At 39.6% G+C, this 17,344-nt stretch overlaps 1 protein-coding gene across 1 annotated transcript; it reads right to left on the reverse strand.

The window, feature by feature from the left end:
- Positions 1–167: 167 nt before the first annotated feature.
- LOC144463511 (uncharacterized) lies at positions 168–17,229 on the reverse strand. Its single transcript, XM_078168162.1, has 7 exons — positions 16,933–17,229; positions 11,476–11,699; positions 11,194–11,295; positions 10,554–10,655; positions 8,694–8,807; positions 7,230–7,338; positions 168–3,487 (listed from the first exon to the last, which is right to left on the reverse strand). The coding sequence occupies exons 1-7, from the start codon at positions 17,045–17,047 to the stop codon at positions 1,671–1,673; spliced, it is 2,583 nt and encodes an 860-aa protein (XP_078024288.1). The 5' UTR covers positions 17,048–17,229; the 3' UTR covers positions 168–1,670.
- Between the last annotated feature and the right edge of the window lie 115 nt (positions 17,230–17,344).

Genomic DNA, 17,344 nt, shown 5'->3' on the forward strand with positions numbered 1-17,344 from the left:
AGTAGATTTTGAGATATTTCACTTGCTTAAGTGAAAATTTTGATCTGCTAGGATTATCATTACATTCATTACATTACACAAATTTCATGACAATCCGTTCAACAGGTACAGAGATAGAGTCTGGACCAAAGTGTTGAACTGAGTAACAAAAACACATCACAAGGCTCTGTTGAGAACCCCATTGGGTTATTTATTCTGATTTTTCATTGATGTATCGCCAAGCAAACACTGAGAAACCATTTTATGTAGATACAAAATACCCAAACATTCAAGAGACCCCTGCAAGAGGAAATGCTACAATAAAAACTGAGAAGAGACACAAGATGGTTTAGTTCTCGCTCTATATCATGAAATAGCAGTAGCTCAGTCCATAGGGACTTGGGTTGGGAACCAGAGGGTCGCCTGTTCGAGTCCCCGTCCGGACCAAATATGGAGTGTGACCTGGTGGCTGGAGAGGTGCCAGTTCACCTCCTGGGCACTGCCGAGGTGCCCTTGAGCAAGGCCCCAAACCCCCCCCCAACCGCTCAGGGCACCTGACCAAGGCAGCCCCCTCACTCTGACATCTCTCCACTTTGTGCATGTATAGGTACTGTTTGTGCATGTGTGTGTTTTTCCTGTGTGTTAATGACAAAGGAGTGAAAAAATTGAATTTCCCCTCAGGGGGATTAATAAAGTATATAAAATTAAAAATTAAATTAATTAATGTATATTTGTTTGATAGTGCAGTCACCACCCTTCAATTAAAGGTGGAAACTAGAGGTCTAAGGTTATATATGTCATTTGAAACTTACTGAATAGCAGTCTTTTAAAAGTGTTAATAAGATTATTTAAAGCTGCAGTTTTTTGGCTACTTTGGGGACACAGAAGCTGAACATTATCCATCTTTTGCTTGACATATCATGGCCTTGCAGAGTTGATATGGCTAACTTGTTAGCCATCTGTCCTCTCTTTACACAACCAACGAACACAGAGCAACATTAGGATTCATTTGAGGTTGCATTTATGTCTACCTACTTGTGTCACTCTCCATTTAGCTCTACTTTAGACAACACCTACCTCTGAGAAAAATATGTCTTGTTGGCTGCTACAGGCTCCACCTTCTTCACCTGCTAGTAACTAACTTTGAAACAGGGTTGACTGTGATTAAACTAAATAAATCCAAAGATGCTAAAACACTCCACAGAGCTGAGGGGAAATGCAGAGTTGGGTCATAATTCTCTGTGGATTCACCAGTACAAGCGACCCCTTTCACATTACACACAGTCATTTGACCTGTTGTTCACATTAATATGTTTATCATTGCAACCTTAAAAATTGCACATTCAAGTCTTCATTTCAAAATGTCAGTTTGCCTGTATCTTGAGTCCCACTCGATTCAACAATTGTTCAAGAGGTAAGTCGAACAAAGTAACAGTAACCTCAGACTTGATGTCAGATCCAGTATATCATCCAGTGTCATTGTATTGCAGATGTATATATTACAATAAGTAACAAGGACTTGCAGTACAGAAATGTGAAACTGAGTGTCACCATAATTTTAGTGTTTTTGTTGCAAAGTGTACTCTTTGCAAATGTATCACTACCTCATTCCGCAACTCCAAATATCATTTTAAGTAATGGTGTCAAAAAGCCAGTACAAGACAGGCTATAGTCTGTATGTTCAAAGGTTCTCATTTATGACTGAAAGTCCTTGCAGCCTCATACTCTAACAGCAATCTTTTCTTGTTAATGCGAGGTTTGTAATCAGGGTCGCAAACAGGCGAGTCCTCGCTGTCACTGCTTGAAGAGTGACTGGAGAAAAGAGTGTTCCAGTCGAAAGAAGAATCTGCAGCTTCTTCCTCCACCTCCCTCCTGTCCTCATCATTGTCATCACTGCTGCCTTGTACCACAGGCTCTACATGCGTGGTGGAAGATCTCCACTTTGTCACTCTGTGACACTCCTGAGCACTCAGTCTGATGAGAGTCACAAAGGGCTGTAGCACACTGGATTGCAGCAGCACAGCCTGACTTGGCAGTGATAACCTCAGCTGGACTCTTTGGGCTCTGCTGGTCTCAGACCTGACAGAAGGACAACTGGAGCTGGACGTAGTAGTGACGACAGTAGAGCATGGTTGAAAAGGACTTATGTTGTGTGTATGAGGATAAGGATTGCTGGAGTTCTGAGGGACAACCTGTCTAGATGATTCAGTAGATAAAGGCATGTCAGTAGCAGCACAGACTGAGGACAGAGTCTCTGAATGAGACATAGAGGTAGAAACATCTTGTATAGGAGGCCCAGAGACATTGAAGTTGGTTAAGGGTGGGCAATTTGTCCAAAAGTTAGTAAGGGCCTTTTCGAACTGCTCAGGTAAAGGGTTTTGACTAAAATCGTCAAGAACCTGTGAATGTCTTGTGGAAGTGCAAGCCCTTCTGAACTTCCTTGAAAGTTTGGACCGAGACTTGCTAGTTGGAGGTTGAAAGCTGGTAGAGGTAGATGCATCCTGGAATACAGGAGCTGTTTGTACTTTGTATGTTGTGTTCTGAGGTTTTGTCAAGACCACAGTGTCTGGTGGGTTGATGGTAGAGTCTTTCATTGTTTGAGGTATGGCATTGTTCCCTGAGGTATGGTGGTGTGGAGAGCGTCGTACCTGAGGACTGGAAGCAGACGCTGCCTGTTTTTTACTAGACCTGGTGAAGTGTCTTAGAGATGCTCGATGGGGTTCAAAGGTAGGGCAGACCCCTCTGATGGAGGCAATGTCTATCAGTCGGACGACCGGCGACAACAGGGCAGGCAGAAGAGCGTCTCTGGACAAAGAGGGTTGTGGTAGAATTTTTGTTTGAGACATACCACTTGCTGTTCCAGAGATCTGCTCATCTTCAGGGTTTGCTTGTTCAGATGTGCGGGCTGCTGACTGAAGAAGGGTGGAGGTCTGTGAAGGTGGATGCTGTTGGTCAGGGGGAGATGGGATGAGGTCAGAGGGAGTGCGGTCCTGCGATGAAGTGGTGGATGAGGACGACTGGAACAGTAGGGGAGAAGAAGAAACATTGGCCTGAAGCAGCAGCTCCTCTGAGCACTCGTCAGGACACTCCTGCAGGATGCTCCTCACCCATCGCTGGTGTTTGGAGCAGAACTGAAGGGAGGAGGCAGCTTCTTGAGTACAATCACTGCTTCTCTGACTGGTTCCCTCCTTTTCCTTGTCACTGCTCTCTTCATCCACCCTCTTGACCACCTCGCCATCCTCCTCAGTTTGTTGATGTCTGCTAACATCTGATTTACTGTCATTCTCCTGTATAAGAGAGAAGTCTTTGGACACATTTTGGTCAGCCTCTCCTCCTTCCTGAAAAACCTCTGGCTGAATCTGTGGGGGAGTCTCAGCTTCCATTGACTTGAGGAGAGCTTTTGACGAACTGCTATGCAGATCATCCATTGAGAGTAGAGAGTTTTCCATTTCATTCTTTCCACGTGTTGATGACTGAGAAATACTCCTCGGACGACATGATGCAACATCTAAAGGAACCCACAGGCATTGCATTTTGATTAACAAATGTGCTATTATCACCAAAAGAATAAATACATTGTTGGCTAAATGTAAACACAATCTTTTGTTGCCATGCAAAGATAAAGTGCAACATATAAGAACACACAAAACTGCCTCTTCAAGGTGTGAATTTCACGCCGTACAACAGGGGTGGTAAATGATCGTTATTGTCATGTTAATGCCACTCTTATCGTTTAGAAAGTTCTGCCAATGCGTTTGTTAAGTCTCACACTCGAGGCCGATGTTGTTGTGTGCTGATATGCTGATATGATGCCGTAGTTGTTTGGTTCTGTGTATAAATGCAAAGGCGGCATTAAGAAGGGACTTTGTACTGGCTCTACAGCATGATCTCTGTGTAAAAAGGGCTATAGTTTAGGCACAATTTCCTCTTATTTTGCACTCTGTTGAAAAGGAAAGTTGGTTTACAGGTCTTGGGAGAACAACTGCATATGTGGAAAAAGTTGTCTGATAAATTGCCCTAGCTGACGTGTCAGTGTTGGTTGGGTCTGAAGACCACATGTTTGAAAAGAAAGAATCTGGGGGTGTGGAGTTAGAGAGGAGCTTATCAGACCTCTGTAGCTCCTCACTTCTGCTTAGGGTTAGCGTCTCGAAGCTACATTAGCTGCTACTATAATAACACACCTTAACATCAGATCAAACTGTCATCACTTGAGGTCATGTAAGCACCACGTTTTGATGAGGAAGAAGAACGCATGGAATAAAAAAAAAAACAGCTTCTGCTGCACCGACTTTAACACAATTTTTTAGACTTACAACCAATCAGAGCAACACATGCAAGTTGGGGCAGTACTTGGTCCACTTTCAACCAGGAAAAAATGGGTTTCTGGAAACATTTAAGGCAGGAAATAAGCCATGCACTAACAGATTCTTCATTCATTATTTGATCAGCGCTGCCTAGTTTGACAGTTTGATCTCAGTTTCGTCAGCCTGGTACGTTGTGCTATGTATCAGAGAGACTTTTTTGTGTGACAAGTGGTGTTCCTTTGTCAATCATTATATCAAACTCTCCTCACATTAGATAAACAGCTGTGACTAACCCAGCCCGCAACAGGCCAGCTGGAAATCTGTGAACGGAAGGAGGACCAGATGCATCTGCCAGAGCAAATAAAACCTGAGCTCGCAGAAATTCGTATGGTTCCCAGTCTGGTAGAGTACACATTGATACTGGACAAATATAACAAGACGTTGAGAGGAAAGACTTTATGGCTTTTGATTAAAGTGTTTTATAGCCATAATATAACATTTATTCAATTATGTATTTTATCGTATTCTTGTTTTTAAATGTTTTCCTTGCCTATTAGCTTTTTTTTTATTGTCTTTCATTTTTATTGGTTTTATTACATCATTTTTATCATTATAATTTTTCATCCGCACTGGTCTCAAATTGTTTTGCTGTCAGAGAACAACTGTGAGTTAAGAAATAATTGTATCAATGACGTAGAGTGTTATCAGTTCTCTCGTGAGCTGCATTAGTCATTTGTTTCAGATCTCTGAAACATTGCCCACATCTGATATTTGTTTGGTGATTCAAACAGGTCAGGTGTTCTTCCGTTCTCTGGCTTTTGCACATCTTATCAGAGTTTAGTGTCAGGGATTATGAATGGGGACATCATCTTCCTACATAGTAAGGGTGTTAACGATCCATCGATCTGGATCAATATAGCGATTTAATAATCAATGATCCAATATCATTGATGCAAAATGAAAACATCGATCCATATCGCCATCTTTAGGATAGGCTTTTATCTTAGCTTTTTTTGTAGTCTGTGTCACTGTCAGGCAGTGGCAGGCAGATGGCAAGCAGCCAAGAGAAAGAGGATGAGGATAACGTTTAATTACTCAGAAATACATCAGCAGAGTGGAAATAGTTTGGATTTCGGGGAAAATAAGGATCAACAGCACATGCCGTATGTAAACACTGACTTTACGAGATAAAACACTACGTAATGTTACCTGCCTGAACAAGCGTCTCGCTAACTTCTCATTACAGCAACATCAGCTGCTCTGTTTTAACAATGTTCGACTGAAAAACCGTGCATGTAGGCAAAAATAACCGAGTGAAAGTGGTGATTAATAATGATAATGACGTTACATGTAATTTGTTAAGCTATGAGTAGAGGAAAAATGTCTGCTAGCCGCTAGGCTAATTTACACAATGTAAACATGCTTAAGCTAATTTCGGAGTCACTAGCAAAAAACAACTGTCTCTGAAGCTTGACAGTTACTGAGCTAAATGTTATACTTTTGTTGAATGATCTTGTTGTTAATCTGTGTTTTATGGCTGTTTGGGGAAGGTTGCCTTCAGGGCTTTAAGCCAGATATTCCTTAAGTTAATGAAAAGGATAATTGTTTGGGTTAAAATGAAAAGATTTTTTTCAGAAAGGTCTCTCTGACGGAAAGCCCATTTTCTTTTTTATATGTGTCAGTGGAGTCAGTTTTAAGTGAACTTTACTGTACTTATTATTTATGTGTTTTTTGGCCAAAAGTAAAAAGAAAGGGATGGTAGCATCTTCTGTAACAGATTGTGTTAAATGGGCATTTAATATTGCAAGGACAGACCCGTGACTTGTATCAAGTCGAAATCATATCGTGGCAGACTTTGCAATATCGGAAAATATTGTATCATTGTCCAAAGTATTGATATCATATCGTATCGTGATGAGACTGGTGGTTTACACTCCTAGTACATAGCTAACTAGTTACCCAGTGGCAGTCATGAGAAAAAGTGACAAAAAAATGATGACAAGTGTGAATGACATCGATGAAGCTGTACAAAATGTTGTACGGTGACTTGCAGAAGTAACAACTCCTTAATCTATGTTTCACTGAGCAGAGTCGGGTTGTAGCGATGGCAGCCAGAACATGCCACAGCTGCACCTGGTGGAATTGTCCTTCCTGGCTCTTTTACAGTCAAGATGGCAGCGCAGCTCACATAAATGGTTGTCTTATTCATCTCATTTCATGCCTAACTTTAGTGGATCATAACATATCAGGTATGTAATTAACCTGCAGATGCTCCAGTTCAAAATTACACCATGGATATCAGTTTTTGAGCCACAATGAGGTCCAAAATGAAGCCTGCAACAGACTGTAAGGGTTGTTGTTTTTAGCCGAGCTGGTTTCTGACAACTTGCGGCCCTACCAGCCAGTTAAGAGGAGTGAGGAGCCAGCAGCAGTCAATGACGGTATATGACAGTCAACACAATTGTGAACCACGAGAGGTCCCTGAGCATACAGTCATAAATATGCACACAAAATATGAGGCTAACTGGTCCAGTAGTTTGCATGATTAGCTGCAGACAGACACACACACTCCCACAAGCAAATAACCAAAGGCATGATCTTCTGCAGGCTAACACATGGCAGAGATAATAATTGCCTCTCCCAACAGGAGACAACTAACATATTGTCTGGCTGAATGAAATGAGCTGACACAAAATGGCAATCCAGTGTGATTATCAGGCCAGGCCTGCATCACCGATCCATCATTTTTTGTATTTTCTATATTATTTTTACAGTACTGAGTGTGCATATGTAGTACTAAATACACAAGAGAATGAAACTGCCATGCTGTAAAAACAGAAAAAGTATTTAAAGTACAATTCTGATTTACAGCAAAGAGATACCATCTTGTTGTCCATGCACTTAGGAAGTGAGTTTAATATTTGTATTTTAGGAGGCGTTTCTTACCACAGTGCAGCAGATTCTTCAGAGTTGTTGCAATGTTTGTGGAGTCAGAGGTAATTACTTCCAACAGTAGCTTCTCCTCCTCAGTCTCAGGACTTTGTTTCTTCAGTATCTAGTTCACACATTGTATATGGCAAAATGCAGTCAGTGAGAAATTCCTATAACGATATCAGAGGCAATTCAAGTTGATGAACAGGCCTCAAGACTAAACACTATGGGCCTCACTCACCACCCATTACTAAGAGGAAATTTCTTCTTAAAACCTACTTACACAGTTTTCATGGCGATTCTGACACTCATCAATGTTTTCTTATTTGGGATTTGTTCATAGGTAAGAACAGAATCTACGCACACATATTTTTTATCATTTATATCACTTTTTAATGATTATTTTGATTATTTTACAAAAAACATTCTGATCTTTTAAAACACTACACAAACACTTCAGTTCACAGCAGTTATGTTAACGTGAATCATGCCATCTAGTAATTAGCGGTTGATGATATTAGAAAATATCACAGGCAGGTCGGAGGGGCACAACAAAAATGGGACAAGGCAGCATTCTGAGTAAGTTATTAATAACAATGTATCGTCCACCTCCTTCTCTCCCCCTCTCAGCTCTGCTCCTGTGATGCATACATGTGGTGTGCAGTTTGGGTGGTTGATTAAAGCATATTTTTAACATCCCATGCATCTTTTTATGTCATTTTATATCCACTCCTGATGATATTAAATATGAGAGCCTGTTGTCGTTCGCTTTCTGCACAAGTACCTTAACTTCAGAACTACTGAAGTTGTTTGTTTGTGTTTTTTGGAGTGCGGAGCTCCACCCTCTTTAGATTTTCAGTTGGGCATTCTTGACTTAATTCTCTCAACTTCTTGTACTTCCTCTTTAGTTTCTGTGTGTGCACATGGCCCTGCAGTCTCATGCCCTTTTATGAGGACTGTCGTGGTGTTAACCAGAGCTAATTAGGATCAACTGACATGCGTTTAACTTAGGAGAACAAGGATATTCATCATTATAAGAATACGTGCAAACAATTCTGTGGTTTAAGAACACATCTTGAATCCTGACATAGACTTTTCTTAGAAACTCTCTTACGAACGTATTTATGAAAACAACCTTGGAAGATACTGGAAAATGAAGCCCTGCGTGTTTTGGTGAGAAACACTGAATGAACTCAACTATTGAGACAAACACATTATTATTTGTCTATTCCTTGTTCTTGACTGTTGTAATTGCAGTACCTTTATTTTTCTTTCCTCTTATTATGTTTAATGTATGCACCAAGGCAAATTCCCTTTAAGTGATAAACTACTCATTACTTACTAAATAAAGTTTTCATTTATAATAAAATAGAGTGCAAAATTCTACATCTCATCTACCAAAATAATGTTTCAGGTAAGTCTTTCAAAACTGGACAACAAACAGCAAACACACATTAAAGCACACACTAGAACACACACCTTATCAATGTAGGTATCTCCTGGTAACACAGTCTCCAGCTCATGTAGGTAGTGCAGCAGCCTGTCCTCCACTTTCTGGGCGTAATGTTCACCATACTGCTCCTCCATCTGAGTCTGAAAGACAGCAAACACTAAACATGTCACCTGGATAAAACCCTCGATCAGACGTTCTGCACCTTGCATGTAGTTTGGTACTTCAGGTTTAATTATGCATTCAGAAATCTAGAAAGTAAACTGAAAGTTAGTTGTCATAAAGAATCATAACCTGGCTTGCACACAATTTTGTGTAATCAGAGCTTGTTTCATTTAATTTACTGCACGGGATAGATGAAACAGTCATGGTGCGGGTTTCAAAAGAAAACATTTTTATCCGCAGTGTTGCTCTCTATTTGTTTACTGTTTGTCCAGTGAACTTAAATACCTCTCTCATCCAGAGGTTTCTAATGCCACTCCAGCACCCTCTAAACAGTTTAGGAAGAATGATCTAGCATGTTTCCCCACAAAGTTTAGGTTTATTAGGTGTGGTTGGCCACAACAGAAAACAATGATGCAAAGCATTTTTCACTTCTCATGACACCATGTCTCAGATGTTCTGAGGACACCTACAGCCCTGATACATTCAGTATGCATCAGGGTTTAGTTTTAAATATGGATCTGTAGTGCCCCCTGCTGGATGGCAAAGTTAAGTTTTTTTGCGGCTATCAAATAATTTGCAAAGTGAGTGAGTGAGTGAAAGTCCAGGCATCTAAAAACCTAATGAAACCATCAACATACAAATCTTAATTAGAAGGAAGCAAGATGGCTCACTTCTTAGCTTCTCTATCATTAAATCAAGAGAAAATAATTTGTTTAATTCAAGGCTCCAGACTAACTTTTTTTATCACTGTCCCAAAAAATTATTTTAACTGTCCCAAAGCAAGTGTAAACCATCAAAAATTCTACAATATTGCCTTTTTTATATTCTTATTTTTATCTAAAGTGGTTACTTGCATAAAAACGAACAATTTAAACAATAATGAAATACATTTTTGTATTGATTAAAAGAATCTTGGCATTAGTTGTTTTAATTATGCATTAGAAGCTGCTTAGAGCTAGTTTTAGGAAGTTAAACAGCTCATAATTCCCTCTCTACTATGTATTTTTTGATGCTGTGCAAACATCACCACCATCTCCTTCAAACAGCTTCATTATTAAGTTTCTCACCCCAAACTACATTTTACACGATTACATTTGAACACAACATAATAATGTTATAATTGACCTTTGCCCAACAGTCATTTTTACTGAATAAAGCATGAACACATTATAATGTGTGACCTCCATAAGCTCTTTGCCCCATTCTTAACCAAGCAGAACTGTGGTTGCCACCGCCTGACAACAGCTAACATTTACAGTAGCTCTCATACCAAGCGTGTCGGAGAACTAGGGTGGCCAACGTGAAAACACAAAATCATGTATGACCCCTATCTAGAGCCAGTGTTTGATTTGTCTGTTCTGGGCTACTGTAGAACAAAACTTTGTATGTAGCCTTGATATAAACGGCCCATTCTAAGGTAACAAAGACACAACGATTCAACAACAAAATTGTCATTACTTTTATATTCCATTTCTATAAATATTAATCCCCCTTAACCCTAGGCACTGGACATTTAAGGGAAAATGCATTTTCAAATCTTCTTCTGCCCCTCTAGCCCAGCTGTCTGATGCTATATATCACCAAGCACTGACAAAACTTCAATGTAAACATGTCAACTATGAAACTGGGCTCTTTAAGTCATTTTAAACCTGTTTCCTTTCTTGCATCCTTTATCCTGGCATTTACTCCTGTGTTCATAAGACAGTGTGGTGAAGTATACTAACCTTAATGTAGTCTTCAAGTTTGTCCTTGTCCATAGCGAGTGATTGTGCCAGAGCCTTGAAGTCCAGATGGTTCTTCCTCATTAGGAACATTTCATGTTGGCTCTGTCCAACCAACAAAAAAAGGGACACAAATCATCTGCTACAAATCAATAAGCTTTTCCAAAAGGCTGTAGTTAGGCACAGACCTGCCATGATTAACTGGACAATGCTGTGAATAACATGCTTATTTTATTATGTGGCTTATAAAATGTATTTAAATTACAATACAGGGGATAAGTGTCAGGGGCAGCATTTAAGAAGTGTAGAATAGGTATAACAATACAAACACAACACTTTGTGAAGGCACTGGACTCACAGTCATGTCGACATCCCAGTCTCAATAAACATGATTTGTCAGTTTTGTAAGTACACAATATTGTTTCAGTTAGTTGTTCTTTTCTAAAGTCAAGTTTGTTTTTTGTTTTTGTTTTTTTCAATTAACGACAATGTTTTTCACACCTTGTTTCAGTTTTGTATAGTTGTAGTTCACTATATCAACCTTGTACCACACACGACTAAAATCAACAGAGTAAGAGCAAGTTTTACAGTTTCAGAGATATAAAAATAAGCACAAACAATAGCTCCCAGTTTGGACACTCACACATTGATCTTGGTATTGAGGCAGTTTACTTGGGAAGAACTGACTGATTTTTAACACAGTATCAACCATTCCCCGGCCCTCCCTGAGCATCCACATAATGACCTGGAAGGAGAGACAACAACAGAGAGAGAGGAAGATGAACAGAGAGCAGGAAACTGAAATTGAAATTTTTAAAACAAGTAAACTTTAAAAATACGACCAAGGATCAGCTGCAACTGGAACATGGAAGCAACACCAGGTTTACATGCTTGTCTAATCAACGAATGCCACTCATCTCCATACCATGGTCTTAAGGCCAAACATGATCTTCATGTGTTTGATTGGAGCCACGAGTCTGGGAAGAAGTCTGTAAGTGGCTTCCAGAAAGCCAGTCACTCTCTCAAAGTGCTCCACATCCCTGTTCTTCATGATGGAATATGCCTGGGCAGAGGCAACACGCAGCCTCCATGAATCTTCAAGGCTCAGAGGCTGGGAGTCCACGTCTGGCCAACTGGAAGGGTCCACTACTGTGAAGAACAGACATGATGAAACATGTCAAATACTCTGATTTACTTTCAATGCAACTGTCAATTTCGAAAGAGTCATCTACAATGTCGACTGGCCTAAAAGGTTCTTCATTTCAGCTGAGGTATGTGTTAAAGTGCAGCTAGGTTCAGGTTTGTTGTCAATGGTTTGCATGTTCTTCACCAAAAATAAGGTGTTAACAGACCTGTTGTCCATTTTTTCTTAAATAAAGATATGGTAGTATTAGCAATAACATGCACTTTAAGTATCAAAGTAAAAGTGCTCATTTTGCAGAATAGCCCTTCACAGGGTGTTATGTAATAATATAAATTAATGGATTATTATTATTACTGATGGACTGACTTGTAAGCATCTTGTTGTATGTTGGAGCTTGTAAAGTTGGAGCTAATAAAACTGTCATATACTTATGGGTAGTTTAATGTATAACTGTGAATCATAACTTAGACAGTGATCACATGATTTGTTTGTAAATTATTAACATGTGAAGTAATGAGTTAAATGTACAATATTTCACTCTGAAATGTAGTGAAGTAGAAGTAGCAGGTACAAGTATTCTCCAACCCAGAGTTGCCTCGCCCTTGAGCTGACATTGGAGGTAGTAACGGTGCTGAAATGACGTCAGTATAAAAGGGACAGCCGGCAGGATGGCATCATGGGCAGCAGGGGTGTGACAATTTGACGATGTGTTAGACATGCAACCCATCGCTCTCTGAGCAGGAGACAAGATCAGCTGCCATGTTACAGGGACAGTAAATGACTATTATTTCCATGTAATGGCATTGTAATTGTTTAAAAAGCGCTGCAGACGCACATGTTAAATGTCACACAAGAGGCTGATGCTGTTGTGTAACATCATCATGATCATGCCTCTTTGGATTCCGTGATGCCGGCATGTTGTCTAAAATCACACAACCTAACACAGCAAACAAAAAACAAAACTATAATTGTATCATTAGACGCAGAAAAAGCATTTGATAAAGTAAACTGGTAATTTCTATTCAACACTCATTCACAAACTCGGCTTTGGAGAGTCGTTCATCCACTGGATCAAAATTCTTTACACTTCACCTATGGCCACAATAACCACAAACGATATCACATTGCGGGGTTTCACACTGCACAGAGAAACCAGACAAGGATGCCCACTCTCACCTTCGTTATTTGCCATCTTCATTGAACCCCTCGCTGCAGCAATACGAAAAAGTAATAACATTAAAGGAATTCAAAATAGCCATTCACAACATAAAATCAGTTTGTATGCAGACAATATATTATTGTTTTTACAAGACCCCTACAAATCATTAAAAGAAAGTTTCAATCTAATCAGCAACTTCTCCGCGATTTCCAACTACACAATTAACTGAAACAAATCAGTCATACTCCCCCTGTCTGAAACCACTTGGGATTCTGCAACTCAAGACCCACTCCTCCCCTTTCACATCGGAAACACTAAGTATTTGGGTATCAATATTTTCTCCAGGCTGTCAGAGTTATTTAACCTCAATCATACTCCACTGCTAAAAAAAATACAGGACGACCTGAAACGATGGATAAATCTCCCACTCTCACTAATAGGACGAATCGCAACAGTTAAAATGAAAATCTCTCTATCTCTTTTCTATGCTTCCCACTACCCCAACAGACAAATGGTTTCAATCTCTCAACTCCTCAATCAACCAGTTCTATTGGGAAAAAAAAATCTCACTCTCAACTTCACAGAAGAAAAAATCCCAAGGCAGCCTTGAGGCACCAAACTTCCCACTATACTTTCTAGCAAATCAATTACAGTACCCAATCAAACGGATTCAACAACCCAAATACAATAACTCACGGATAGATTTAGAACAATCCCAATGCAAAAACATCTCAATCACAGACCTACCGTTCGTACCTCAATCAATTAAAAAGCTCGACCTCTTCAAAAATACAGTAATCTCGACAACTCTGACAGCCTGGTGGAAAGCCAGTAGAGTCACAAGTTCATCACTAACACCCAATTTGGCACAACCCTGATTTCCTTTCTGGCAACACTCCCATTCACTTTCCCACATGGCAAAACAAAGGAATCACTCACCTTCATCATCTTTTTGAAAATAACCAATTCATAACTTTCAATACATTAGTCCAGAGGTACGGGGTTGGGAGAAATCAGCTCTTCCAATATCAACAACTTAAATCCATTATCAAATCTAAGATTAATATAACCAACAACCCCCTCGAACCCTTCAAACTAGGCAAAGAAATCAAGAAAATCACAGACTCAAAAAAAATAATCTCAAAGCTCTATAAACTTCTATCCAACTCAGATGAATCCACAACACTCCCGACCGCAAAATGGGAAAATGATCTGGCTATTTCTCCCAATCCCGACTTCTGGACACAAATCTGTACAAATAGCTTCTCTATGACAAATAACACAAACTTACAACTTATTCAGTATAAGACACTACATAGGATTCACATCACACAACACAAAATGCTAAAAATGGGCTTAACTAACACAGACACCTGTTCACAATGCACATTAGGGAGCACCGACGATTACTTTCACGCAACCTGGACATGCCAACCAGTTCACTCCTTTTGGGTAGCAGTCACAAAAAAACTTTCTTGCATATTGAGCTGCAGAATCCCACCATCTCCGTCCCTCTGCCTGCTCGGAGATATCACAGAAACCAACCTCCCATCCAAATACAGAAACCTGCTGCTCATATCTCTAACTATCGCCAAGAAAACAGTTCTAAATCAAAACAATCTTTACACATGAACCACTGGACCAACCTTCTTACAGAATTCATCTCAATAGAGAAAATGGCAGCCTCTAACAAAAGTAATATGTCGGCCTTTAATGAAACTTGGAACCCATTTCTCACTCTTCTCAGTTGATACCATCCTACATCAGAAGTACATCAGAACAGCCCACGCACATCTCCACAAGCCCATAAAACACTCCTTTTCCGTATTTCTTTTTTACTTCCTCTTTCTTTCTTTCTTTCTTTCTTTCTCTTTTTATTTTTCTTTTCTTTCTCCCCGTTCTCCTCATTTACACTCACTTAGAATTCTTACTATATCGTTATTATTATTATTATTATTATTGATTATGATTGTGATTATTATTACAATGATTGTGATTATATTATTATTATTATTATAAATATGCTTGTGATTGTGAATATTATGATTATGATCATGATTGTTATGATTATTATTATTGTTATTATTGTTGTTGTTATCATTGTTATTATTAGCATATCATCAACATAACTGTAGTTTCTTACTTTATTTATTTTTATTTCCTAACAATAATCATGATAATGACATTATTATAATAAAATAAAGGCGGGGGGGGGGGGGGGGGGGGGGGGGGGGGGGGGGGGGTCGGACTGGATTGGTTGAAGGTGGAGGTGAGCGGGGGCTCCATGCCTGGTTCTCTTGGGGTGTGGCAGGACCTCAGGTGGGGGCAGGTGGGGGGCAGGGAGGTTGGGCCTTACCTCTCTCCCTCTCTCTCTCTCAAAAAAAAAAAAAAAAAGCCACTCCTCAGCAGGCAGACAACATCCCAAGGGTCTGGGAGTTGCCCAGACCAAGAAGAGGCACAGGAGGTCAGATCTGCAACGGGGCAGCAGCTACCTCTGGGTTTGGTTGCGGCCCAAGGTACGATTGCCCCTAAATTAAAATCAAATCAAATAGAATTAAACAAAAATTATTATCTATACCATATTGGACATAATAATACCATACCATCTGTTTTTCACACACACACACACACACACACACACACACACCTACCTATATACATATCATTGTTACTTTATGTTGTTTTCTGTTGTTGTTTGTACTGTATGTCCACTGTTTGTACTCCACTTGGTGTAATGTATTTGTCCTCTATGTCACCTTTTCGGTTGTCACGTAATTTTTTATGCTATGTAAAAATGCAAAGGCAGCATAAAGGAGTGACTTCATAGCAGCCCTATAGTGCAACCTCTTTATAAGAAGGTCTACAGACTTTGTGGTGGTTTTGCCTCTTTTTGTTATTGTCTTGCGTGTCGTTGTAGTCATTTTGCATCTTTTTGTAGTTTTATGTCTGTGATCTTTTTCTGTGGTTGTAAATTTGTCTCTGTTTGCAGTTATTTTGTGTCACTCTGCAGTTCCTTTGCATGGTCCTGTGGTCTTTTAGTGTCTCTTTGCGGTCATTTTGAGTCTCTTCCTTGTCAGAAAGTGTTCATTTGAGTGGCAGGTGAAGGTCATGGGTCCCCCAGTGACACTCTAGGCCCCTGGGCCTTTGCCCCATAGCCCCATTCAATAATCCATCCATAGACATCACCTGTATAACAATTTAGTTACAACATAAAGTATCTGATATGAACACGTGGTCTAATGTGAAGGGAAAAATCTGAATATATTTTAGTATAAATGTAGAAGCCTCTGTTTACTGTTCTGTTGATGATCATAGGTGAAGTCTACTCACTTCATATTCCACCATATCCAGCTGTGACTGGAATGTTTATAGGGGCGGGAATCACCAAAGGCCCCACGATACAATATTATCATGATACTTTCGTCACAATACAATGTAATTGTGATTTTAAACCTTTGGTAATATGCTTATTTTTGCAATAACATACAGCTTATTGCAATATGTTGTGATTATTATCTTTTTTTAACCTAAAATTATGTCCCCCAAGGAAAAATTTGTCAGCATCCACTAACATCTCTCACTACAATCATTTTTATTCCAGCAAAATGTATCCAGCGGACTGAAAAAGAAATTGATTTTATTATTCTAGTAGGCTACCAAATTTGCATTTGCAATACTAATAATTTATATAATAAAAAAATAACACCTGGAGTCAGTGCATTAATACAATAATGCCTCATAGATACTATGTTGTTTTCATTACACTTAAATGTTATTATATATTACATTATGAGATTGTTCATACTGGTGTATTGGTGACTTTCCTCTCATCTTTTTTGTGAAACATTAAATGACTTAAACCTTTCTGTAATTTTCATAGTAAAATCATGTGAAAACTTAATCTGAAAAGCTACTATTTTGTCATAAATATGCAGTGCAGTAAAAGTATTTTCCTGAGGTACGTGTACAAGTAGCATGAAACAACAAATACTTTCCATCCTTGCTGCATTACTGTATCAAATACAGTGATAATGCAACAAAACTGCCAAGTAACTTGGATAATAATTAATGAAACCGACCTTCCTGTATATCCATCATCTTGTGAGCCCAGACATGCTCTATGATCCACAGCGGGAACTTTGGGAAGTTTAGTAAAGATGTATTGGCAGGCTGCAGCTCTGTTCCCTCCATCATCAGATGCTCACAGGTACTGCGGCGCTCAGCTCATCAGGGTCTGTGCAGGGACGACAGCACCGACTATCAGCCCGCTGGACCCTTTTGAACCCCCATTCATGAATGGGCTGCGACCACCCACCACACTGGACATGTACCGGCAAGTTGAGAATGAGACGTTTTGAACATGGCAGGTTTGGAGCTGTTTGCAGATCGTTTCACTTTAAAAACGTTGCAAAAAACTTCCCTGTGAAACTCACTGGCTGTCAAAATAAAGTGTTTTTGAGCTGCACTGATAACAGTGCTAAAACTGACAGA

Source organism: Epinephelus lanceolatus, chromosome 5, assembly GCF_041903045.1.
Source record: "Epinephelus lanceolatus isolate andai-2023 chromosome 5, ASM4190304v1, whole genome shotgun sequence".
In the NCBI taxonomy this organism is placed as follows: Eukaryota; Metazoa; Chordata; class Actinopteri; order Perciformes; family Serranidae; genus Epinephelus; species Epinephelus lanceolatus.